This window comes from Oncorhynchus masou, chromosome 6 (assembly GCF_036934945.1).
Source record: "Oncorhynchus masou masou isolate Uvic2021 chromosome 6, UVic_Omas_1.1, whole genome shotgun sequence".
Lineage (NCBI taxonomy): Eukaryota > Metazoa > Chordata > Actinopteri > Salmoniformes > Salmonidae > Oncorhynchus > Oncorhynchus masou.
Genome location: NC_088217.1, coordinates 64,835,867 through 64,856,028, shown reverse-complemented (window position 1 = coordinate 64,856,028; position 20,162 = coordinate 64,835,867). Strand labels below are relative to the sequence as shown.

Sequence of the window (20,162 nt, the reverse complement as noted above, 5' to 3'; positions counted from 1 at the left end):
TGTTTCTGTATTGAAGTTGTCTGTGATTAAATGTAGGGCTGTGCTGCCCTCTGGGGGATTTACTGAATAACTGCAAAATGGAGGCTCCAGGAGCATCTGTACACAGGCACAAGGTTTGCACTATCTAAGGGTGGCAGATGCTGAAGCGACAAATGAGTTCACTCCAGTGGCGATCTGTCATTCAGGGCGGTTTTGAGCCCCACATTTTTAGCAAATGTTTTTTTGGGGGGGCCTTTCCTGTTTTTCATGCTATTTTGGCATTAATACATGTCACATATCAGTGTGAAAAACATGTCCAAAAAATATATATCATTGAGATAATAAAGCCACATACAAACATGGTCTCTTTTTTGTTTTATTGAGTAAGACAGTTCCAAATTGCAGGTGTTTCAGCCTAGCTCAGTGCTTTCTGTGGTGGTGGGTCAAGCCAGCAGAACCCTGAGCCGTGATTGACTCATGGTTTTGCCACTCATGGGGACACTACGTCACTGCCAAGTCTAAGGGTAGAGCTAGACAATTCAAGCCCCTTTGGTGCTGCCATAGAGTCACATTAGAAGTGCCCATCCACGAAGGCTTCAAGGTCATTAGACACAAATACAATTATGTGAAATTTCATTAGCTTTGATTGGACTGATAATGTCAACGTCATACTTTCAAAATCTGTTTTGCTGTTTGGGGTCAGAGTTAGTTATTATTATTTTTTATTTTAACCAGGCAAGTCAGTTAAGAACAAATTCTTATTTACAATGATGGCCTACTGGGGAACAGAGGGTTAACTGCCTTGTTCAGGGGCAGAACAATGTATTTTTAACTTGTCAGTTCGGAGATTCGATCCAGCAACTTTTTGTTACTGTTACTCTTACTACCAACGCTCGAATCACTATGCTAATTGCTGCCCCATTGTCACCGTTATAGTGCATTTAATGTATTGTTTAGTGTTGTGTTGTGTAGTGGCTTTGCTGTTATGCGTCCCACATTTAATTTTTTTGTGCACTGGTTCACTCGTCCACACACGCGTACATACACACACACACACACACAAACACCTTCGTATTACAGTTACAGCAACATAATTATTTTATGTCTTTCTCTCTTTTCTCTGATAACATTTTCTCTCAAGACCATACACTCACCCACACATCCACGTACACACACACAATATGGGGACGGTGGCATGCTGTGTGTTTGAATAATGTTGAAAGCCATGTCATTTCAGCAGTCGCTACGCTCACAAATATATTGCAAAGATCTTACATTGTGATACATCACTCGGCATTTCCTGTTACCATGTACCATTATCAATCAGACAACACTCACTCAGTAGTTTTTCGCATTTTATTCTATGCCATTTTTTTAAACGTAATTTGTAAATTGCAGTACTATCTTTGACAAACCTGTCCAATCCCAACCCCCACCCCTAGTCACTAGTCACTAGTCCCTGTCCCACACATCACTGGGACAGTGCTTCCACCCACCTAGGAAATCTACTTGAAACGGTGCCTGAGGAAGACACGCATCATCATCAAGGACCCCACACACTCCAGCACAAGCTGTTCTCTCTCTTACTGTCGGGTAGATGGTATCAGAGCATGAGGTCTGATACCACCTGGACTGACCACTTGCTCTTATTCTCCGCACCTTAGCATTCATGTACATGCGCTCACTCATGCACACACACACAGACATAGACACACATACACGGACACACACACATATACATTCATGCTACACACACGTCACAACTGCAGCTACCAGACTCATATTATTCTGCTCAGTTTATACACCGCCCCTCCATCGCCCTGTTCCCCAATACACATGTAAATACTAAATCATACATTTTGCCATCCTGTATTATACTTGTACTTACATTTGTATTTTATTTTGATGAGCCATTTTACTTTATGTTCATATTCTTATCTTTAATAATTTTTTATTGTTGTTGCATTGTCAAGAAGAAACCTTGGACGATGTATACCATGCGTATCCCGTACATACGACTAATGCAACTAGAAACGACCCCTTACTCCTAAGCACCTACCCTCTATAGATCTAGACCAACTAGAACAGGGGTCTCCAACCTCTTCTACCAATTAGTTTTTTTTTATCTAGCTTTCAAATATGCACATTCTTCTCTTTTCTTCCCCGGATCCTTACTGTACAAGAGATGTGTTTTCTGTCAATATACCTGGTCAAATTAGGGTGAATAATAACACCGATGACTGGAAGAAGCGAGAATAAAAAATACAAATAAATATTTCAAGTGCACACCTAGCGAGAGAGGAATGTGTTTGACTAGCAGTGTTTCTGTGCTGCTACTACAACTGCACATATGATGGCAACAAATTGACACAAATAATAATTATATCATCATAGTCAGGAAGGCCTACTTTGAAGTGAACATTTATTTGAGAATGTTTCGAGAGAAAACCTTTCTGTCTACCCACAAGACGGTAATCATGAGCATCGCTAACTGGTTACACATGGTGATAGACAGACGTGCGCAACACGCAGGCAGGTGCAATATTGCTGGAAATAAATTGGTATATATTATGTTACGTTTGGCCTTTTAAGCCAAATGTGGCTAACCGTTGGTAGTAGTGTCATCGTGGCTTTGATTGGATAGTAACCAGGATTTTGCAGTGTCTGATTTTTGTGAGATTTGTTAATGACAGTTTGCGGTGGAGCATGTGAAAAATGTATGTACTTTCGGATGATAATTAATTGTTTGGAAGCCCACTGATACCTGATATAATAATGATATGTCAAAATCAGTGGCCTCCACAATGACAATACATCATTTGGGCTAGGGCAACTGTCTCATTGCCAATGAGGAAATAAGATTGTTCTTCTTTATTCACTATGCCCGCCCATAAAAAGAGCAGTTATTAGTTTCTTCCCCTTACATTTTCACATTTTGCACATTTAGCAGGCACTCTTATCTAGTGTTACTTAAAGCTGTTGTTACAATTGGAACACACCACAGAACAATGTGATGGCATTTTATCTTCTTATCACTCTGGGATTTCGATTCATTTCAGGTTTGTGTTTTCAGGCCTTAACTTACTGTAGCCTAGATACAGTAATATCATTGTTGCAGTGTCACTGTTTAACTTTAGATTCCTTTTGATTCCTTTGTAACTTTTGATTCCTTCGTGGCAAGCTAAATCAATCAGACAAAATACTTGACAGCATTTGACCCAGGTCTGACTCTAGTACTTGAGTGTTATTTCGTCTCACTGGTCTCTTGTATCTGAAGAGTGTCTTTCTGTCTCAGTCTAATTCTGGTAATCAACTGAGTGTTTGTTTCTTTCATTCTATAGCGGAGTCACTTCTGCCTCAACCACAAAACGTTGAGGTGGTCTCTTACAACATGGATGCCTTAGTTAAGTGGGACGCTCCCCTTACTTCACTGAAAAACCTTACCTACACAGCTGAATACAGGTGAGACACACACACGCACGCACGCACGCACACACACACACACACACACACACACACACACACACACACACACACACACACACACACACACACACACACACACACACACACACACACACACACACACACACACACGCACACACACACAATAAATGTATTGCTCATTCTGGATGCATTTAGACTGGTACATCCATTCCTGGACTACACTGGACAAGAACTTTTTACCAGACCAAACCGAAGAACAAAATACACACATATACAGATGTAGGATCTTAATTTGATTTTCCCTTACAAAAAAATTGATCAACTGCTCAAAAATTCCATTAATTTTAATGGACATAATAATTCACATTTTATTTTGCTGCGGGATTATTTTCCTGCTGTAGGAGACTGGCTCCAGTAAAGATCATACATTTTTATGACACACAAATACTTCTGGTTTAAGTGTTTTGTCTTTGACATTATACTTAGAGGTTGTTCACACTTACTAGCATTTTTAGCAAAGAATATCCTCAGCTACACATACTGTGAGAGCAAAATTGCACGATTATGTAATAATACTGTAATTGCATCAAATGGTTGTTTTATGCAACAGAATAGGGCAGGGATTCTTAAACTTGTTCAGCCTGGGACCCAAATTAGAAATGTTGTGTCCCTGGGACAAGCTTAGGAAAATATGCAACTATATGTAAATATCAGTACATTTAATTGCACTTATGCTTAAAACAAATGCAATATAGACAAAAACAAATAACAATTAAATTACATTTTCATATAAATGTATATTCATGAAATAAAATCAAGGTTGGAACTGTTGCTGTTTAAAATACAGTACATTATTTTATTCTGAACTGATTGATCACATCACACAGATGGAGATCAGAAAACTCACACACACACAGTCCTAATGAGAGGTGTGTGGCTGGTTGAAGTTTTCAAAAAAGGACTCAGTTTTTTACAGTGCAACACTGAGGTGGCAGGGTAGCCTAGTGGTTAGAGCATTGGACTAGTAACCAGAAGGTTGAAAGTTCAAATCCCTGAGCTGATAAGGTACAAAATCTGTCGTTCTGCCCCTGAACAGGCAGTTAACCCACTGTTCCTAGGCCGTCATTGAAAATAAGAATTTGTTCTTAACTGACTTGCCTAGTAAAATAAAAAATAAATAAAAGGTCAAAGACAGCAATGAGACCATTTCTGTATCTGTTTTTTAAGTATGTCACAGTTGAGTATGTGGTGCCAAACTGGATCAGAACTTCTACTGCTTTCTCAGTCAGGCAGGAGGCCGCTTCCTGCTGTAGATGAGCAACCCAGAACTGTGTTTGCCTCAAAAAGCATCTTACTTCAAATCAGTTTATTCCAGTTTAGAATACAAATTATTACTTGTATTTTAACAGCAACAGTTCCAACCTAGACTAGTTTTCAACAATCATTTCTATAGTAAGATGTACAGTAGGCTTGATCATTTTTCATATTCATCTGTACTGTTACTAAGGGTTGCACCATCAGTAACTAGCTAGCTTTCTTTCCTTTGGCTAATGTTAGCTATTAGTTGTGTACCTTACAAGGCCACGGGAATGTTTGAAAGAGAAACTCACATCTACTACTATTAGAGTTAGTACTCCGTTATTTCTGCTTGTCGCCTGTTATAAAATGACCACAATGTCTTGCTCGCTGACTTACTTTTCCACTGTCAAAGCACTGCTTCCTGAAGCATGATACCCTGTTCTGAATGAACTCCCTGGGTTTATCATCATGCTGTATGTTTGGTCAGGACGTGTCATTTTATTACTTTGTTGGTTTTGAGAGACTCAATACTAACATTAAGCACTTCCCCGCACAACACACATTGTGGGCGCTCCTCGTTATTTCTCAAAGTTTGTATGAAAGAGAGAGAAACTCATCCCTGTATTTGTATTCCATGACAATTGAGCTCAGTCAGAACTTGTGGCTAGCATGAGTCCATTTGATGATGGCGGTGAGTGATGGCGAGTGGGAATGACAAGTCAGTGGCTGATAGGGCATCATCTGCTGCTGAACGACAGCGCTGCATTGTGTGTCACAGAGTGAAAACTGCAGACAAAAAGATCCTGTGAAATGCGAATGGAGAGGACAGATGAACTTTGCCAAATCAGTTCCAGCAATTAATTAAATAACATTTACTTTGAAATAATTATGAATTTACTCTTAACACATTGCGACTCACCATTAACAGGTCCACGACCCACTTTGGCTCGCGACCCATACCTAAAGAAAGGCTGGAATAGAGGGTTCAAAGAACATTCTCAGTCTATTCTGAGAAGGGACCTCTGGGGGCTTAATGCTGACAGAAGATTTACGATGCCTTGAGTGATAAACCTAACAAACTGCATTCCATAGCATGAGTTGGTGTTTCTGTACTGAGGTACCAGGGTGGAGATGGCTCCAGTATAGATAATTGTGAGAGGAATTTTGTTTTAGGGGCCAGACCCTGAATTCTACATAATGAGAACAGTCTTTTCAACAGATACTGTCTGTTGTGAATTATTAGTATCTTTCATACGAATACTAACCTTGTGACCCATTCCATGCATCTGTTGTTTGTCATGAACATTCAAGAGGATGTACTTTGCTATAAAAGCATGTTGCTCAAATTCGCTCGTTGGGCTCTCAACGACTCACCTACGGTTGGGTCATTGACAAGCTTCATTATTGCAATAATTCATTAAAGTTATTAATACATTTCGAATAAAGTAATATCCTGATTGGTGATTGATCTTGTCTCTCCTCATTATTTGATTAAAATTTCCATGACAATATACTGCAATGTATACTTGCGAACTTGTCTCGACCATTACGTCTGGAGGTAGGGCACGACACTCACGATAGTTGCCCCCCTGTAAGCAAGGCAGCGTAAACAGAAATGTCTCGTCGAGCCAACACAGTAAAAATTGTAATAGCATAGCAATGTTTTGCAGTTCCGTGGGGTTTGTCGGCGTCTGGCATTCAACGTTATTGTGCATTAATGCCACCTACTGTACTGGACCGCCCCTGCCTCCTACCTGTCCTAAATTAGAAATGTCCCAATAGAAGTATAAAGAGGGGTTCCTGCAGATGCAGGAATAACTACATGCAGGAACGTCAAGAATTGCTGGATGCAATTGCACCCTTCCCCTGAGATCCAGGCAAGAAGCAACTCTGAGGGATTCATCAATGTTTTCAATTGCAATTTCCTTTTGATTTCCATGATATTGACAAAATGAAGCCTGTTTTGTTCTAGTGTAACTTTAATATGGGAGATAGTGTAAGCCTAAGAGCTCCTATCTAGCTTTGGTTCACCGAAACCTCAGCATTCAGCTACAGCCAGCACGTTTACGTGAGGATACAGAAATTACTTTGTTAAGCTAGGTAGACAACATTACCTAGCTGTGTAGCCTATCTACAGTAGAAGTCGGAAATTTACATACACCTTAGCCAAATACATTTATACTCCGTTTTTCACAATACCTGACATTCAATCCCAGTAAAAAATCCCTGTTTTAGGTCAGTTAGGATCACCACTTTATTATAAGAATGTGAAATGTCAGAATAATAGTTGAGAGAATGATTTATTTCAGCTTTTATTTATTTCAACACATTCCCAGTGGGTCAGAAGTTTACATACACTCAATTAGTAGTTGGTAGCATTGCCTTTAAATTGTTAAACTTGGGTCAAATATTTTGGTTATCCTTCCACAAGCTTCCCACAATAAGTTGGGTGAAATTTGGCCCATTCCTCCTGACAGAGCTGGTGTAACTGAGTCAGGTTTGTAGGACTCCTTGCTCACACAAGCTTTCTCAGGTCTACCCACACATTTTTTGACAGCTTGAAGACAGGGCTTGTGATGGCCACTCCAATGCCTTGACTTTGTTGTCCTTAAGCCATTTTGACACAACTTTGGAAGTATGCTTGGGGTCATTGTCCATTTTGAAAACCCATTTGCAACCAAGCTTTAACTTCCTGACTAGTGTCTTGAGCTGTTGCTTCAATACATCCACATCATTTACCTATCTCATGATGCCATCTATTTTGTGAAGTGCACCAGTCCCTCCTGCAGCAAAGTACCCCCACAACATGATGCTGGTATCCTCATGCTTCATGGTTGGGATGGTGTTCTTCGGCTTGCAAGCCTCCCCCTTTTACCTCCAAACATAACAATGGTCATTATGTCCAAACAGTTCTATTTTTGTTTCATCTGACCAGAAGACAATTCTTCAAAAAGTAGGATCTTTGTTCCCATGTGCAGTTGCAAACTGTAGTCTGGCTTTTTTTATTGTGGTTTTGGAGCAGTGGCTTCTTCCTTGCTGAGCGGCCTTTCAGATTATGTCGATAAAGGACTGTTTTACTGTGGATATAGATACTTTTGTAATTGTTACCTCCTGCATCTTCACAAGGTCCTTTGCTGTTATTCTGTGATAGATTTGCACTTTTCGCACCAAAGTACGTTCATCTCTAGGAGATAGAACCCGTCTCCTTACTGAGCGGTATGACGGCTGCATGGTCCCATGGTGTTTATACTTGCGTACTATTGTTTGTACAGATGAACGTGGTACCTTCAGGCATTTTGAAATTGCTCCCAAGGATGAACCAGACTTGTGGAGGTCTATAATTTTTTTCAGAGATCTTGACTGATTTTTTTTAATTTTCCCATGATGTCAAGCGAAGAGCCACTGAGTTTGAAGGTTGGCCTTGAAATACATCCACAGGTGCACCTCCAATTGACTCAGAAACTTCTAAAGACATTACAGAATTTTATGAAATGTTCCAAGCTGTTTAAAGGCACAGTCAACTTAGTGTATGTAAACTTCTGACTCACTGGAATTGTGATTCGATGAATGATAAGTGATTTAATCTGTCTGTAAACATCTGTTGGAAAAATACTGGTCACGCACAAAATAGATATCCTAACCAACTTGCCAAAACTTTAGTTTGTTAACAGGAAATTTGTGGAGTGGTTGAAAAACGAGTTTTAATGACTCCAACCTAAGTGTATGTAATCTTATGACTTCAACTGTGAATAACAAAGTTATAATACTTTACTTCTACATTTATATTAATATGTTTATTAACAATACGTTAACGTTACTACTTGATCATGAATCATGTTGTTAGTTAGCAGGAGTAAGCTGCTAACTTTCATTGTCTGCACATGCTTGTGGATTGTTGAATCATTTAAGAGTGTAATATGGCTTGGCTGAATTATTCAATATTGTTAAATAGTTTGTCCTCCCTGGCTCGTGGCTACTGTGATATGTATGGTCAATTTGAGCTGTGGACAAAGAATTGATAAGGAGAAATCTCTTTCACCATATCTATCATACAGGGAATAGGGTCATGCACTTCATTGACATGTTGAAATTTTGCCATAGTGTGAGTGTATCAGTACCATTATGTCTGTGGTTATACAGATGTAGGATCTTAATTTGATCACTCTTTTGTGCCTGGGAATTTTCTCAGTGTATTCAAGGTTTAAAATGTCAGACTTGACAACCCCTATAAGAAAATAATAATAATTATACATCCACTTAATAATTCAAATGTCCTGTTGCTGCAGGATTATTTTCCTGCTTTAGCAAACTGGCTCAAATTAAGATTCTAAATCTGCATGAGGAACTTCACTGAGAGGAAGTTGTGAACAATGATAGGGCATTGATATGACCATACATACAGTATAGGAACTAAAAAAGTCCCATCTTTTCTGGAAGAGAACAAGACGCACACACCTGCAAAAAAAAAAAACTTTTCCGATTTTTATAAAACAGGTAGCAACATAACACTGAGAAATTAAGAGAATGAAGAGGATTTCCTGTCGAATTAATCAATTGCATCAGAGCTATTGAGTTTGTAGCTACTTTTTTGACATTCATTAACAAGTGTTATGTTATTTTGGAATACCTTGCCAAATCAGCTGTGTGTTTTCTCCTCTCTACTTAATAGTAAAGCAACATAAAGACACTATTTTTACACATCGATGCCACAAAAAAATGCAATTAAAATGTTAACCTCTTGTTATTGTCTGATACTCAGAATGTCTTCAACTCCCTTCTTCTACACCGTATGTAAAGCCACCAAAGAGCACAGGTGTGACTTCGGTAAACTTCCCAGTTGCCATGGAAATTATAAATTCAGAGTGAGGATAGAGTTAGAGGGAAATACCTCCAGTTGGGCAGAAACCCCAAACTTCTCTCTTAAGAAAGGAAGTGAGTACCAACATGCACTTTGGTGACATTGTTCATTGTAGCTCTCTCATTCTTGACATCCTATCTTTGACTTCCTGTATTGTGTCTCCTCAGCTGTAATTGGTCCTCCAAACGTAACGTTGGTCACCAAGGGAGGAGCTATAGGAGCTGTGGAGGTGAACATTCAGAATCCGGTGCTAAAGATCTCATCACTGAAAGAAGCCTACAGCAAAGTGGAATACAATATCAGATACTGGAAGAAGACTGACAAGAAGGATGTAAGAGAAACATATGACAGTCAAACACACACACAAACACACACACACACATACTACTTACATTGAGTGTACAAAATACCTTCCTACTATCACACCCCCTTTTGCCCTCAGAACAGCCTGCATTCGTCAGGACATGGACTCTACAAGGTGTCGAAAGTGTTCCACAGGGATGCTGGCTCATGTTGACTCCAATGCTTCCCACAGTTGTGTCAAGTTGGTTGGATGTCCTTTGGGCGGTGGAACATTCTTGATACACACAGGAAACTGTTGAGCATGAAAAACCCAGCAGCTTTGCAGTTCTTGACACTCAAACTGGTGTACCTGGCACCTAAAACCATACCCCGTTCAAAGGCACTTAAATCTGATGTCTTGCCCGTTCAAGCTCTGAACGCACACATACACAACCCATGTCTTAATTGTCTCAAGGTTTAAAACTACCTTTTCATCTTTCATTCAGAAGCTACAGTGCATTCGGAAAGTATTCAGACACCTTGACTTTTTCCAAATTTTGTTACATTACAGACTTATTCTAAAATTGATTAAAAAGTTTATTGTCCATCTACACACACAACCCCATAAAGATTACGCAAAACAGGTTTTTAAGGATTGAAAAATGCAAATATCGCATTTCCATAAGTATTTTGACCCTTGTCTCAGTACTTTGTTGAAGCACCTTTGGCAGAAATTACTGCCTTGAGTCTTCTTGGGTTTGACGCTACAAGCTTGGCACACTTGTATTTGGGGAGTTTCTCCCATTCTTCTCTACAGATCCTCGCAAGCTCTGCCAGGTTGGATGCGGAGTGTCGCTGCACAGCTATTTTCAAGTCTCTCCAGATATGTTCGATCGATCGGGTTCAAGTCCAGGCTCTGGCTGGGCCACTCAAAGACATTCAGAGACGTGTCAAAAAGCCACTTCTGCGTTGTTTTGGCTTTGTGCTCAGTGTCATTGTCCTGTTGGAAGGTGAACCATCACCCCAGTCTGAGGTCCTGAGTGCACTGGAGGTTTTCATCAAGGATATATCTGTTCTTTGCTCTTGTAGTGTCTTAAAACTTAGTACTTATTTATATAATAAGAAAGACTCTGAAGAAAAGCAATTGAACTGGAGCTTCACATTTACTCAAACGAGTTAGTACCAGAATAACATAGAACAACACTGCGCATGACCAAGGGTGCTCCATCCTTAAAGGGAACATCAGTAATTAACAGAACATAACAGCTCTGTTCATCTTTCCCTCGATCCTGACTAGTCTCCCAGTCCCTGCCACTGAAAAACATGATGCTGCCACCACCATGCTTCACTGTAGGGATGGTGCCAGGTTTCTTCCAGGCGTGACGTTTGGCATTCAGGCCAAAGAGTTTAATCTTGGTTTCACCAGTCCAGAGAATTTTGTTTCTTATGGACTGAGAGTCCTTTAGGTGTCTTTTGGCAAACTCCAAATGGGCTTTCATGTGCCTTTTATTGAGGAGTGGCTTCCGTCTGGTCACTCTACCATAAAGACCTGTTTGGTAGGGAGCTGACAAAGAAGGATGTCTTTCTGGAATGTTCTCCGATCTCCACAGAGGAACTCTGGAGCTTTGTCAGAGTGACCATAAGGTTATTGGCCATCTCCCTGACTATGGCCCTTCTCCCCCGATTGCTCAGTTTGGCTAGGTGGCCAGTTCTAGAAAGAGTCTTGGTGATTTCAAAGTTCTTCCATTTAATAATGATGGAGGCCACTGTTCTTTGGGACCTTCAATGCTGCAGAAATGTTTTGATAATGTTCCCCAGATCTTTTCCTTGACGCAATCCTGTCTCGGAGCTCTGCAGACCAATTCCTTCAACCTCATGGCTTGCTTTTTACTCTGACATGCACTGTCAACAGTGGGACCTAACATAGACAGGTTTCTAAACCATGTCCAATCAATTGAATTTACCACAGGTGGACTCCAATCTAGTTGTAGAAACATCTGAAGGATGACCAATGGAATCATGATGATCAATTTTGAGTCTCATAGCAAAGGGTCTGAATACTTAAGTAAAGAAGTTATTTCGGTTTCTTTTTAAATGTATACATTTGCAAACATTTCTAAAAACGTGTTTTTGCTTTGTCATTATGGGGTATTGTGTGAAGATTGATGAGGTTGTTCAGTGAAGTCGGAAGTTTACATACACTTAGGTTGGAGTCATTAAAACTCCATGTTTCAACCACTACACAAATCTCTTGTTAACAAACTATAGTTTTGCCAAGTCAGTTAGGACATCTACTTTGTGCATGACATAAGTATTTTTTCCAACAATTGTTGTTTACAGACAGATTATTTCACTTATAATTCACTGTATCACAATTCCATTGGGTCTTGAAGTTTACATAGACTAAGTTGATAGAGCCTTTAAACAACTTGGAAAATTCCCCAAAATTATGTAATGGCTTTAGAGGCTTCTGATAGGCTAATTGACATAATTTGAGTGAACTGGAGGTGTACCTGTGGATGTATTTCAAGGCTTCCCTTCAAACTCAGTGCCTCTTTGCTGAACATCATGGGAAAATCAAAATAATCACCTTCATCCTTGGGAGCAATTTCCAAATGCCTGAAGGTACCACGTTCATCTGTACAAACAATAGTACGCAAGTTTAAACACCATGCGACCATGCAGCCGTCATACCGCTCAGGAAACACGGTCTGTCTCCTAGAGATTAACGTACTTTGAGGCAAAAAGCGCAAATCAATCCCAGAACAACATTAAAGGACCTTGTGAAGATGATGGAGGAAAGGTACAAAAGTATCTGTATCCAGTGTCAAACGAGTCCTATATCGACAGAACCTGAAAGGCCACTCAGCGAGGAAGAAGCAACTGCTCCAAAACCACCATAAAAAAAGCCAAACTACGGCTTACAACTGCACATGGGGACAAAGAACGTACTTTTTGGAGAAATGTCCTCTGGTCTGATGAAACAAAAACAGAACTATTTGACCATAATGACCATCGTTACGTTTGGAGGAAAAAGGGGGAGGCTTGCAAGCCGAAGAACACCATCCCAACGGTGAAGGACAGGGGTGGCAGCATCATGTTGTGGGGGTGCTTTGCTGCAGGAGGGACCGGTGCACTTCACAAAATTAATGGCATCATGAGGGAGCAAAATTATGTGGATATATTGAAGCAACATCTCAAGACATCAGTCAGGAAGATAAAACTGCAAATGGGTCTTCCAAATTGGACAATGACTCCAAGCATACTTCCAAAGTTACACCAATTGAGTGTATGTAAATCTTGAAATAAATAAAAGCTGAAGTAAATCATTCTCACTACTATTATTCTGACATTTCACATTCTTAAAATGAAGTGGTGATCCTAACAGACCTAAAACAGGGGTTTTTTTCTTGGATTAAATGTCAGGAATTGTGAAAAAATGAGTTTAAATGTTTTTGGCTAAGGTGTATATAAACATCCGACCTCAACTGTATGTTTTTTTTAATACATTTTAGAATAAGATTTAGAAATAGGGAAGGGGTTTGAGTACTTTCCGAATTCAATGTATGCAATCCATGCCTCAATTGTCTCAAGGCTAACAAATCCTTCTTTAAATATCCTTCCCTTCTTCTACACTGATTGACATGGGATAATAGCTTTCACCTGAATTCACCTTTTCAGTCTATGTCATGGAAACAGCAGGTATTCCTAATGTTTATACAGTGAGCGTATATACACACACACAAACACACACATACTCCCACTATTTCTCTCACCCACCCACACACCACCCCCTCACTCACTCAACTCACCCATCACTCACTCACTCACTCACTCACTCACTCACTCACTCACTCACTCACTCACTCACTCACTCACTCACACTCACTCACTCACTCACTCACTCACTCACTCACACTCACTCACTCACTCACTCACACTCACTCACTCACTCACTCACTCACTCACACTCACTCACTCACTCACTCACTCACTCACTCACTCCATGTGTTATCACAGGTGTCTGAGAGAGAGATTGTGACTGCGCAACGTGTTAAGCTGAAGCCACTGGAGCCCAACACCAGATACTGCGTTCAGGTCCAGGTGTACATACCAATGCCGCACAACAATACGGGGCAGTACAGCAAGGCTGCGTGTGTGATGAGCACCACAAACAAAACAACCACAGGTGAGCTCTCCACCTCCTCCACCAGTTCTCCCTTCTCCCTCACACACCCTTCCCCCCTTTCTTCCACTTTTTTTCCCCACCCTTCATAATTTGATGATACCAAAGAGCATTTGTGTTCCTTGTTGCAAATGGAACGTAAAACTGCCTCAGCAAAACAGAAATTTAAATGATCTGTGCCATCAGTTCAGTTTCTGAGGGTCGGTCTAACTGGTGTCCACCTGTGTCTGTGCTTTAGATGGGGAGCGAAGGTTGTCTGAGGGCCTGGTGGTCAGTTTGGTGACGGTAGCTGTGGCTTTTCCAATACTACTCCTAGTCCCCTGGGTCATCTACAAAGGGAAAAGGTTTCTCCATCCCAAGGTTAAGCTGCCTGAGCATTTGAAACAGGTACTGTGTCTCTGTGTGTGTTTGTGTGTGTGTGTGTGTGTGTGTGTGTGTGTGTGTGTGTGTGTGTGTGTGTGTGTGTGTGTGTGTGTGTGTGTGTGTGTGTGTGTGTGTGTGTGTGTGTGTGTGTGTGTGTGTGTGTGTGTGTGTGTGCATGGGTGCATGTGTGCACCCCTGCGTACTTGGTGCACATCTGTGTGGGTCTGTGTTCAATTAATTAATTAATCATCCATCCATCTATTCACCCACCCATTCATCCATCCATTCATTGGATGGTTGATTGACTGACAGTTCTTCTCCCCCACAGCACCTGATTGATTTTCATCAATACCCTTACCTGGCTTCGCAGATCACCTCTCCTCTACAAGAGAAGTATGATCAGATCAGCGCTCTGTGTGATGAAAATCCATACAATGTGCTGACTGACATACCAGAGGACAACCTTTACCATGTGGATAGTGGGGTCTCTGTGGAGATGCCTAAATACTACAATGCTGTTGCTGAAAATGCCAATTTTGACATGCCCTACAAGAATATCTGACAATGGTATCAAGACATGAGCTACTGTAATTATTCTGTATATGGGCATATGGAATCTGAGTATAACAGGTAGTCATGATAGATTGTAAGCCATTAACATTAGTCTGCCCATTAGGGGCTGAGGCCCCTACCCTTCAACATAAATATTTTAACTTTTAAGTGTTTTTCTTCTTCAATTTTCCTGTTACAAAACCGTATTCAACTTTGTACTTTTTAGTTGCTTTTTTTACATACTTTATATATATATATATATATACATACTACCAGTCAAAAGTTTGGACATACCTACTTATTCAAGGGTTTTTCTTTATTGTTAATATTTTCTACATTTTAAAATAAAAGTGAAGACATTTTTTCAGTGTTATTTCATAGTTTTGATGTCTTCACTATTATTCACTATTATTAAAATTTCAAAATAAAGAAAAACCCTTGAATGAGTAGGTGTGTCCAAATTATATATATGCATATATATGTGTATATATATATATGTATATACACATAAATATATATATATATGTATGTATATGTGTATGTATATATAAATAGATATGTATATGTGTATACATATGTACATTGGGGAGAACAAGTATTTCATACACTGCCGATTTTGCAAGTTTTCCAACTTACAAAGCATGTAGAGGTTTGTAATTTTTATAATAGGTACACTTCAACTGTGAGAGGCGGAATCTAAAACAAAAATCCAGAAAATCACATAAGTAATTAAGTAATTAATTTTCGTTTTATCGCATGACATAAGTATTTGATACACCAGAAAAGCAGAACTTAATATTTGTTACAGAAACCTTTGCAATTACAGAGATCATACGTTTCCTGTAGTTCTTGACCAGGTTTGCACACACTGCAGCAGTGATTTTGGCCCACTCCTCCATACAGACCTTTTCCAGATCCTTTAGGTTTCGGGGCTGTCGCTGGGCAATACGGACTTTCAGCTCCCTCCAAAGATTTTCTAATGGGTTCAGGTCTGGAGACTGGCTAGGCCACTCCAGGACCTTGAGATGCTTCTTATGGAGCCACTCCTTAGTTGCCCTGGCTGTGTGTTTCGGGTCGTTGTCATGCTGGAAGGACCAGCCACGACCCATCTTCAATGCTCTTACTGATGGAAGGAGGTTGTTGGCCAAGATCTTGCAATACATGGCCACATCCATCCTCACCTCAATACGGTGCAGTTGTCCTGTCCCCTTTGCAGAAAAGCATCCCCAAAGAATGATGTTTCCACCTCCATGCTTCACGGTTGGGATGGTGTTCTTGGGGTTGTACTCATCATTCTTCTTCCTCCAAACACGGCAAGTGGAGTTTAGAACAAAAAGCTCTACTTTTGTCTCATCTGACCACATTACCTTCTCCCATTCCTCCTCTGGATCATCCAGATGGTTATTGGCAAACTTCAGATGGGCCTGGACATGCGCTGGCTTGAGCAGAGGGACCTTGCGTGCGCTGCAGGATTTTAATCCATGACGGCATAGTGTGTTACTAATGGTTTTCTTTGAGACTGTGGTCCCTCTCTTCAGGTCATTGACCAGGTCCTGCCGTGTAGTTCTGGGCTGATCCCTCACCTTCCTTATGATCATTGATGCCCCACGAGGTGAGATCTTGCATGGAGCCCCAGATCGAGGGTGATTGACCGTCATCTTTAACTACTTCCATTTTCTAATAATTGCGCCAACAGTTATTGCCTTCTCACCAAGCTGCTTGCCTTTTGTCCTGTAGCCCATCCCAGCCTTGTGCAGGTCTACAATTTTACGCTGATGTCCTTACACAGCTCTCTGGTCTTGGCCAGTGTGGAGGTGCAGTTAATACAGGTAATAAGTGAAGAACAGGAGGGCTTCTTAAAGAGAAACTAACAGGTCTGTGAGAGCCGGAATTCTTACTGGTTGGTAGGTATCGAATACGTATGTCATGCAATAAAATGCAAATGAATTACTTAAAAATCCTACAATGTGATTTTTGTTTTAGATTCTGTCTCTCACAGTTCAAGTGTACCTATGATAAAAATTACAGCCCTATACATGCTTTGTAAGTAGAAAAACCTGCAAAATCGGCAGTGTATCAAATACTTGTTCTCCCCACTAAATATAAATATATATATATATATATATATATATATATATATATATATATATATATATATATGTATATATATATATACTGTATATATAAATATATAAACACCTTCAAACCTTGCCTTCATCAAAGAATCCTCCATTTTCAGAAATTACAGCCTTGCAGACCTTCGGCATTCTAGTTGTCAATTTGTTGAGGTAATCTGAAGAGATTTCACCCCATGCTCCTGAAGCACCTCCCACAAATTGGATTGGCTTCATGGGCACTTCTTATGTACCATACGGTCAAACTGCTCCCACAACAGCTCAATAGGGTTGAGATCCGGTGACTGTGCTGGCCACTCCATTATAGACAGATTACCAGCCGACTACTTCTTCCGTAGTTTGATGTTTTGCTTTGGATCATTGTCCTGTTGTAGGAGGAGATTGTCTCCAATAAAGCGCCCTCCACAGGGTATGGCATGGCGTTGCAAAATGGAGTGATAGCCTTCCTTCTTCAAAATTCCTTTCACCCTGTACAAATTTCCCACTTGACCACCACCAAATCACCCCCAGACCATCACATTACCTCCACCATACTTGACAGATGGCATCAAGCACCCCTCCAGCATCTTTTCATTTTTTTCTGCGTCTCACGAATGTTCCTCTTTGTAATCCGAAAACCTTAAACTTAGACTTGTCTGTCCATAAAACTTTTTTCCAATCTTCCTCTGTCTAGTGTCTATGTTCTTTTGCCCATCTTAGTATTTTCTTTTTATTGGCCAGTCTGAGATATAGCTTTTTCTTTGCATCTCTGCCTAAAAGGCCAGCATCCCGGAGTTGCCTCTTCACTGTTGATGTTGAGACTGGTGTTTTGCGAGTACTATTTACTGAATCTGCCAGTTGAGGACTTGTGAGGTGTCTGTTTCTCAAACTAAACACTCTAATGTACTTGTCCTCTTGCTCAGTTGTGCACTGGTGCATCCCACTTCTCTTTATATTCTGGTTAGAGCCAGTTTGCCCTTTTCTGTGAAGGGAGTAGTACATAGCGTTGTATGAGATCTTCATTTTCTTGGCAATTTCTCACATGGAATGGCCTTCATTTCTCAGATCAAGAATAAACTGAAAGAGTTTCAGAATAATGTTATTTGTTTCTGGCCATTTTGAGCCTGTAATCAAACCCACAAATGCTGATGCTCCAGATACTCAACTAGTCTAAAAAAGGCAGTTTTGTTGCTTCTTTAAATCAGCACAATAGTTTTCAGCTATGCTAACATAATGGCAAAAGGGTTTTGTAATGATCAATTAGCCTTTTAAAATGATAATTTGGATTAGCTAACACAATGTGATATTGGAACACAGGGGTGATGGTAGCTGATAAAGGGCCTCTGTACGCCTATGTAGATATTCCATTAAAAATCATCCGTTTCCATCTACAATAGTCATTCATTTTTAAATGATTCATAATAAAGGAGTCATGAGTTGTGTAAATGTGTTTGTTTTTAATGTTCACTTCCCCCTTTTGGACCAAAATCACTGCATTATTCTTGCTCTGGTAGTGCATATGTCTGCTTCAACTTACTATCAAGATCCTCCACTCATCCATCAACACCTCTCACAAAGTGGAGGCTCCTCAGAGGAGGATGAGGAATGCCATCCTACTCAAAGAATAATGAAACATTAAAAAATGTATTCTTGTTAGATAAAACTATACTAAACATATTCATGTCACCAAATACCTGAATAAAACACACTGTTTTGCGTTGAAGGTCTAACAGTAGTCTCAACAACACACTTTAGGATAGCACCATAGTGTAGCCGGAGGACAGCTATTTTCCATCCTCCTATGGCTATATTGACTTCAATACAATACCTAGGAGGCTCGTAGGCCTCACCCACATCCATAGACCTACATAGTAAATATGTCCTCCAAAAAAGCAAAGCTTTTGCAATAGGAACTGACATGTTGTTCATCCAATCATAGGTTTAAGATCAAAGGACTAACCTAGTGTGGTGTACTGGGGTTGTGCCGCAGAGCAGTATTGGAGTTCTATGTGTTGAGAAGCTTGGTGAGTTGGTGACATATTGATTGAGGGCGAAAGAGTGATAGTTGAGAATTTTTAGGATATTATTCAATTCAAATTAGTTTCTTCAAACTACATGAGATGGAGGAGGAATATTATATATTGTAATCTTGGATTTAGAACTTCTTGTGTCAAATTAGTGCAATTTATTTCAATTTGCATTGCTAACTTCAGCAAGTAGCTAGCTAGCTACTGTAGTCCAGTTTTGGCAAACAGAAGGGCTATATAATGGTAACAGCAATGTAGTTGATTTTTGTATTAATAAACCAATTAGGCACATTTGGGCAGTATTCATACAACATTTTGAACATATATGCAATGGTTCATTGGATCAGTCTAAAACTTTGTACATACACTGCTGGCCAAAATGTAAATTGTGCATGGGCTGGAATAATACATTATGGCCTTTCACTTGCATTTCACAGATGATGTTACTAAAAAATGTATTTTACCAGATCCAATGTGTTATATTCTCCTACATTAATTTCACATTCCCACAAACTTCAAAGTGTTTCCTATTTAAATGGTACCAAGAATATACATATCCTTGCTTCAGGTCCTGAGCTACAGGCAGTTGGATTTGGGTAGGTCATTTTAGGCGGAATTTTTAAAAAAAGGGTCCGATCCTTAAGAGGTTCTACTTCTGCTTCTGCGGTGAAAGTGCAGTATTTGTCATGTCATGAGACATCCTGAAAATCGATCTTCTTACAACATCATGTGTAACTATTATGACCCCTGATGAGGACTACTCCCGGCGCCGACAGAGATGGCCGCTTCACTTCGCGTTCCTAGGAAACTATGCAGTATTTTGTCTTTTAATGTGTTATTTCTGACAATGTTACCCCAGAAAATCTTAGTTTTTTTTACATACAATCGGGGGGACTATTGGATATAAGAGCAACGTCAACTCACCAACATTAAGACCAGGAATGCGACTTTCCCGAAGCGGATCCTCTGTTTGGCCTACCACCCAGGACAATGGATCGGATCCCAGCCGGCGACCCAAAACAACAGCACCGTAGAAGAGTCAGATGGAGAGGTCT

General features: G+C 40.1%; 1 protein-coding gene across 1 annotated transcript; it reads left to right on the top strand.

The window, feature by feature from the left end:
• The first annotated feature begins 2,899 nt into the window (after nucleotides 1–2,899).
• LOC135542440 (interleukin-10 receptor subunit beta-like) lies at nucleotides 2,900–17,029 on the top strand. Its single transcript, XM_064969384.1, has 7 exons — nucleotides 2,900–3,038; nucleotides 3,321–3,441; nucleotides 9,485–9,657; nucleotides 9,751–9,914; nucleotides 13,886–14,054; nucleotides 14,290–14,438; nucleotides 14,743–17,029. The coding sequence occupies exons 1-7, from the start codon at nucleotides 2,993–2,995 to the stop codon at nucleotides 14,974–14,976; spliced, it is 1,056 nt and encodes a 351-aa protein (XP_064825456.1). The 5' UTR covers nucleotides 2,900–2,992; the 3' UTR covers nucleotides 14,977–17,029.
• Nucleotides 17,030–20,162: the final 3,133 nt, after the last annotated feature.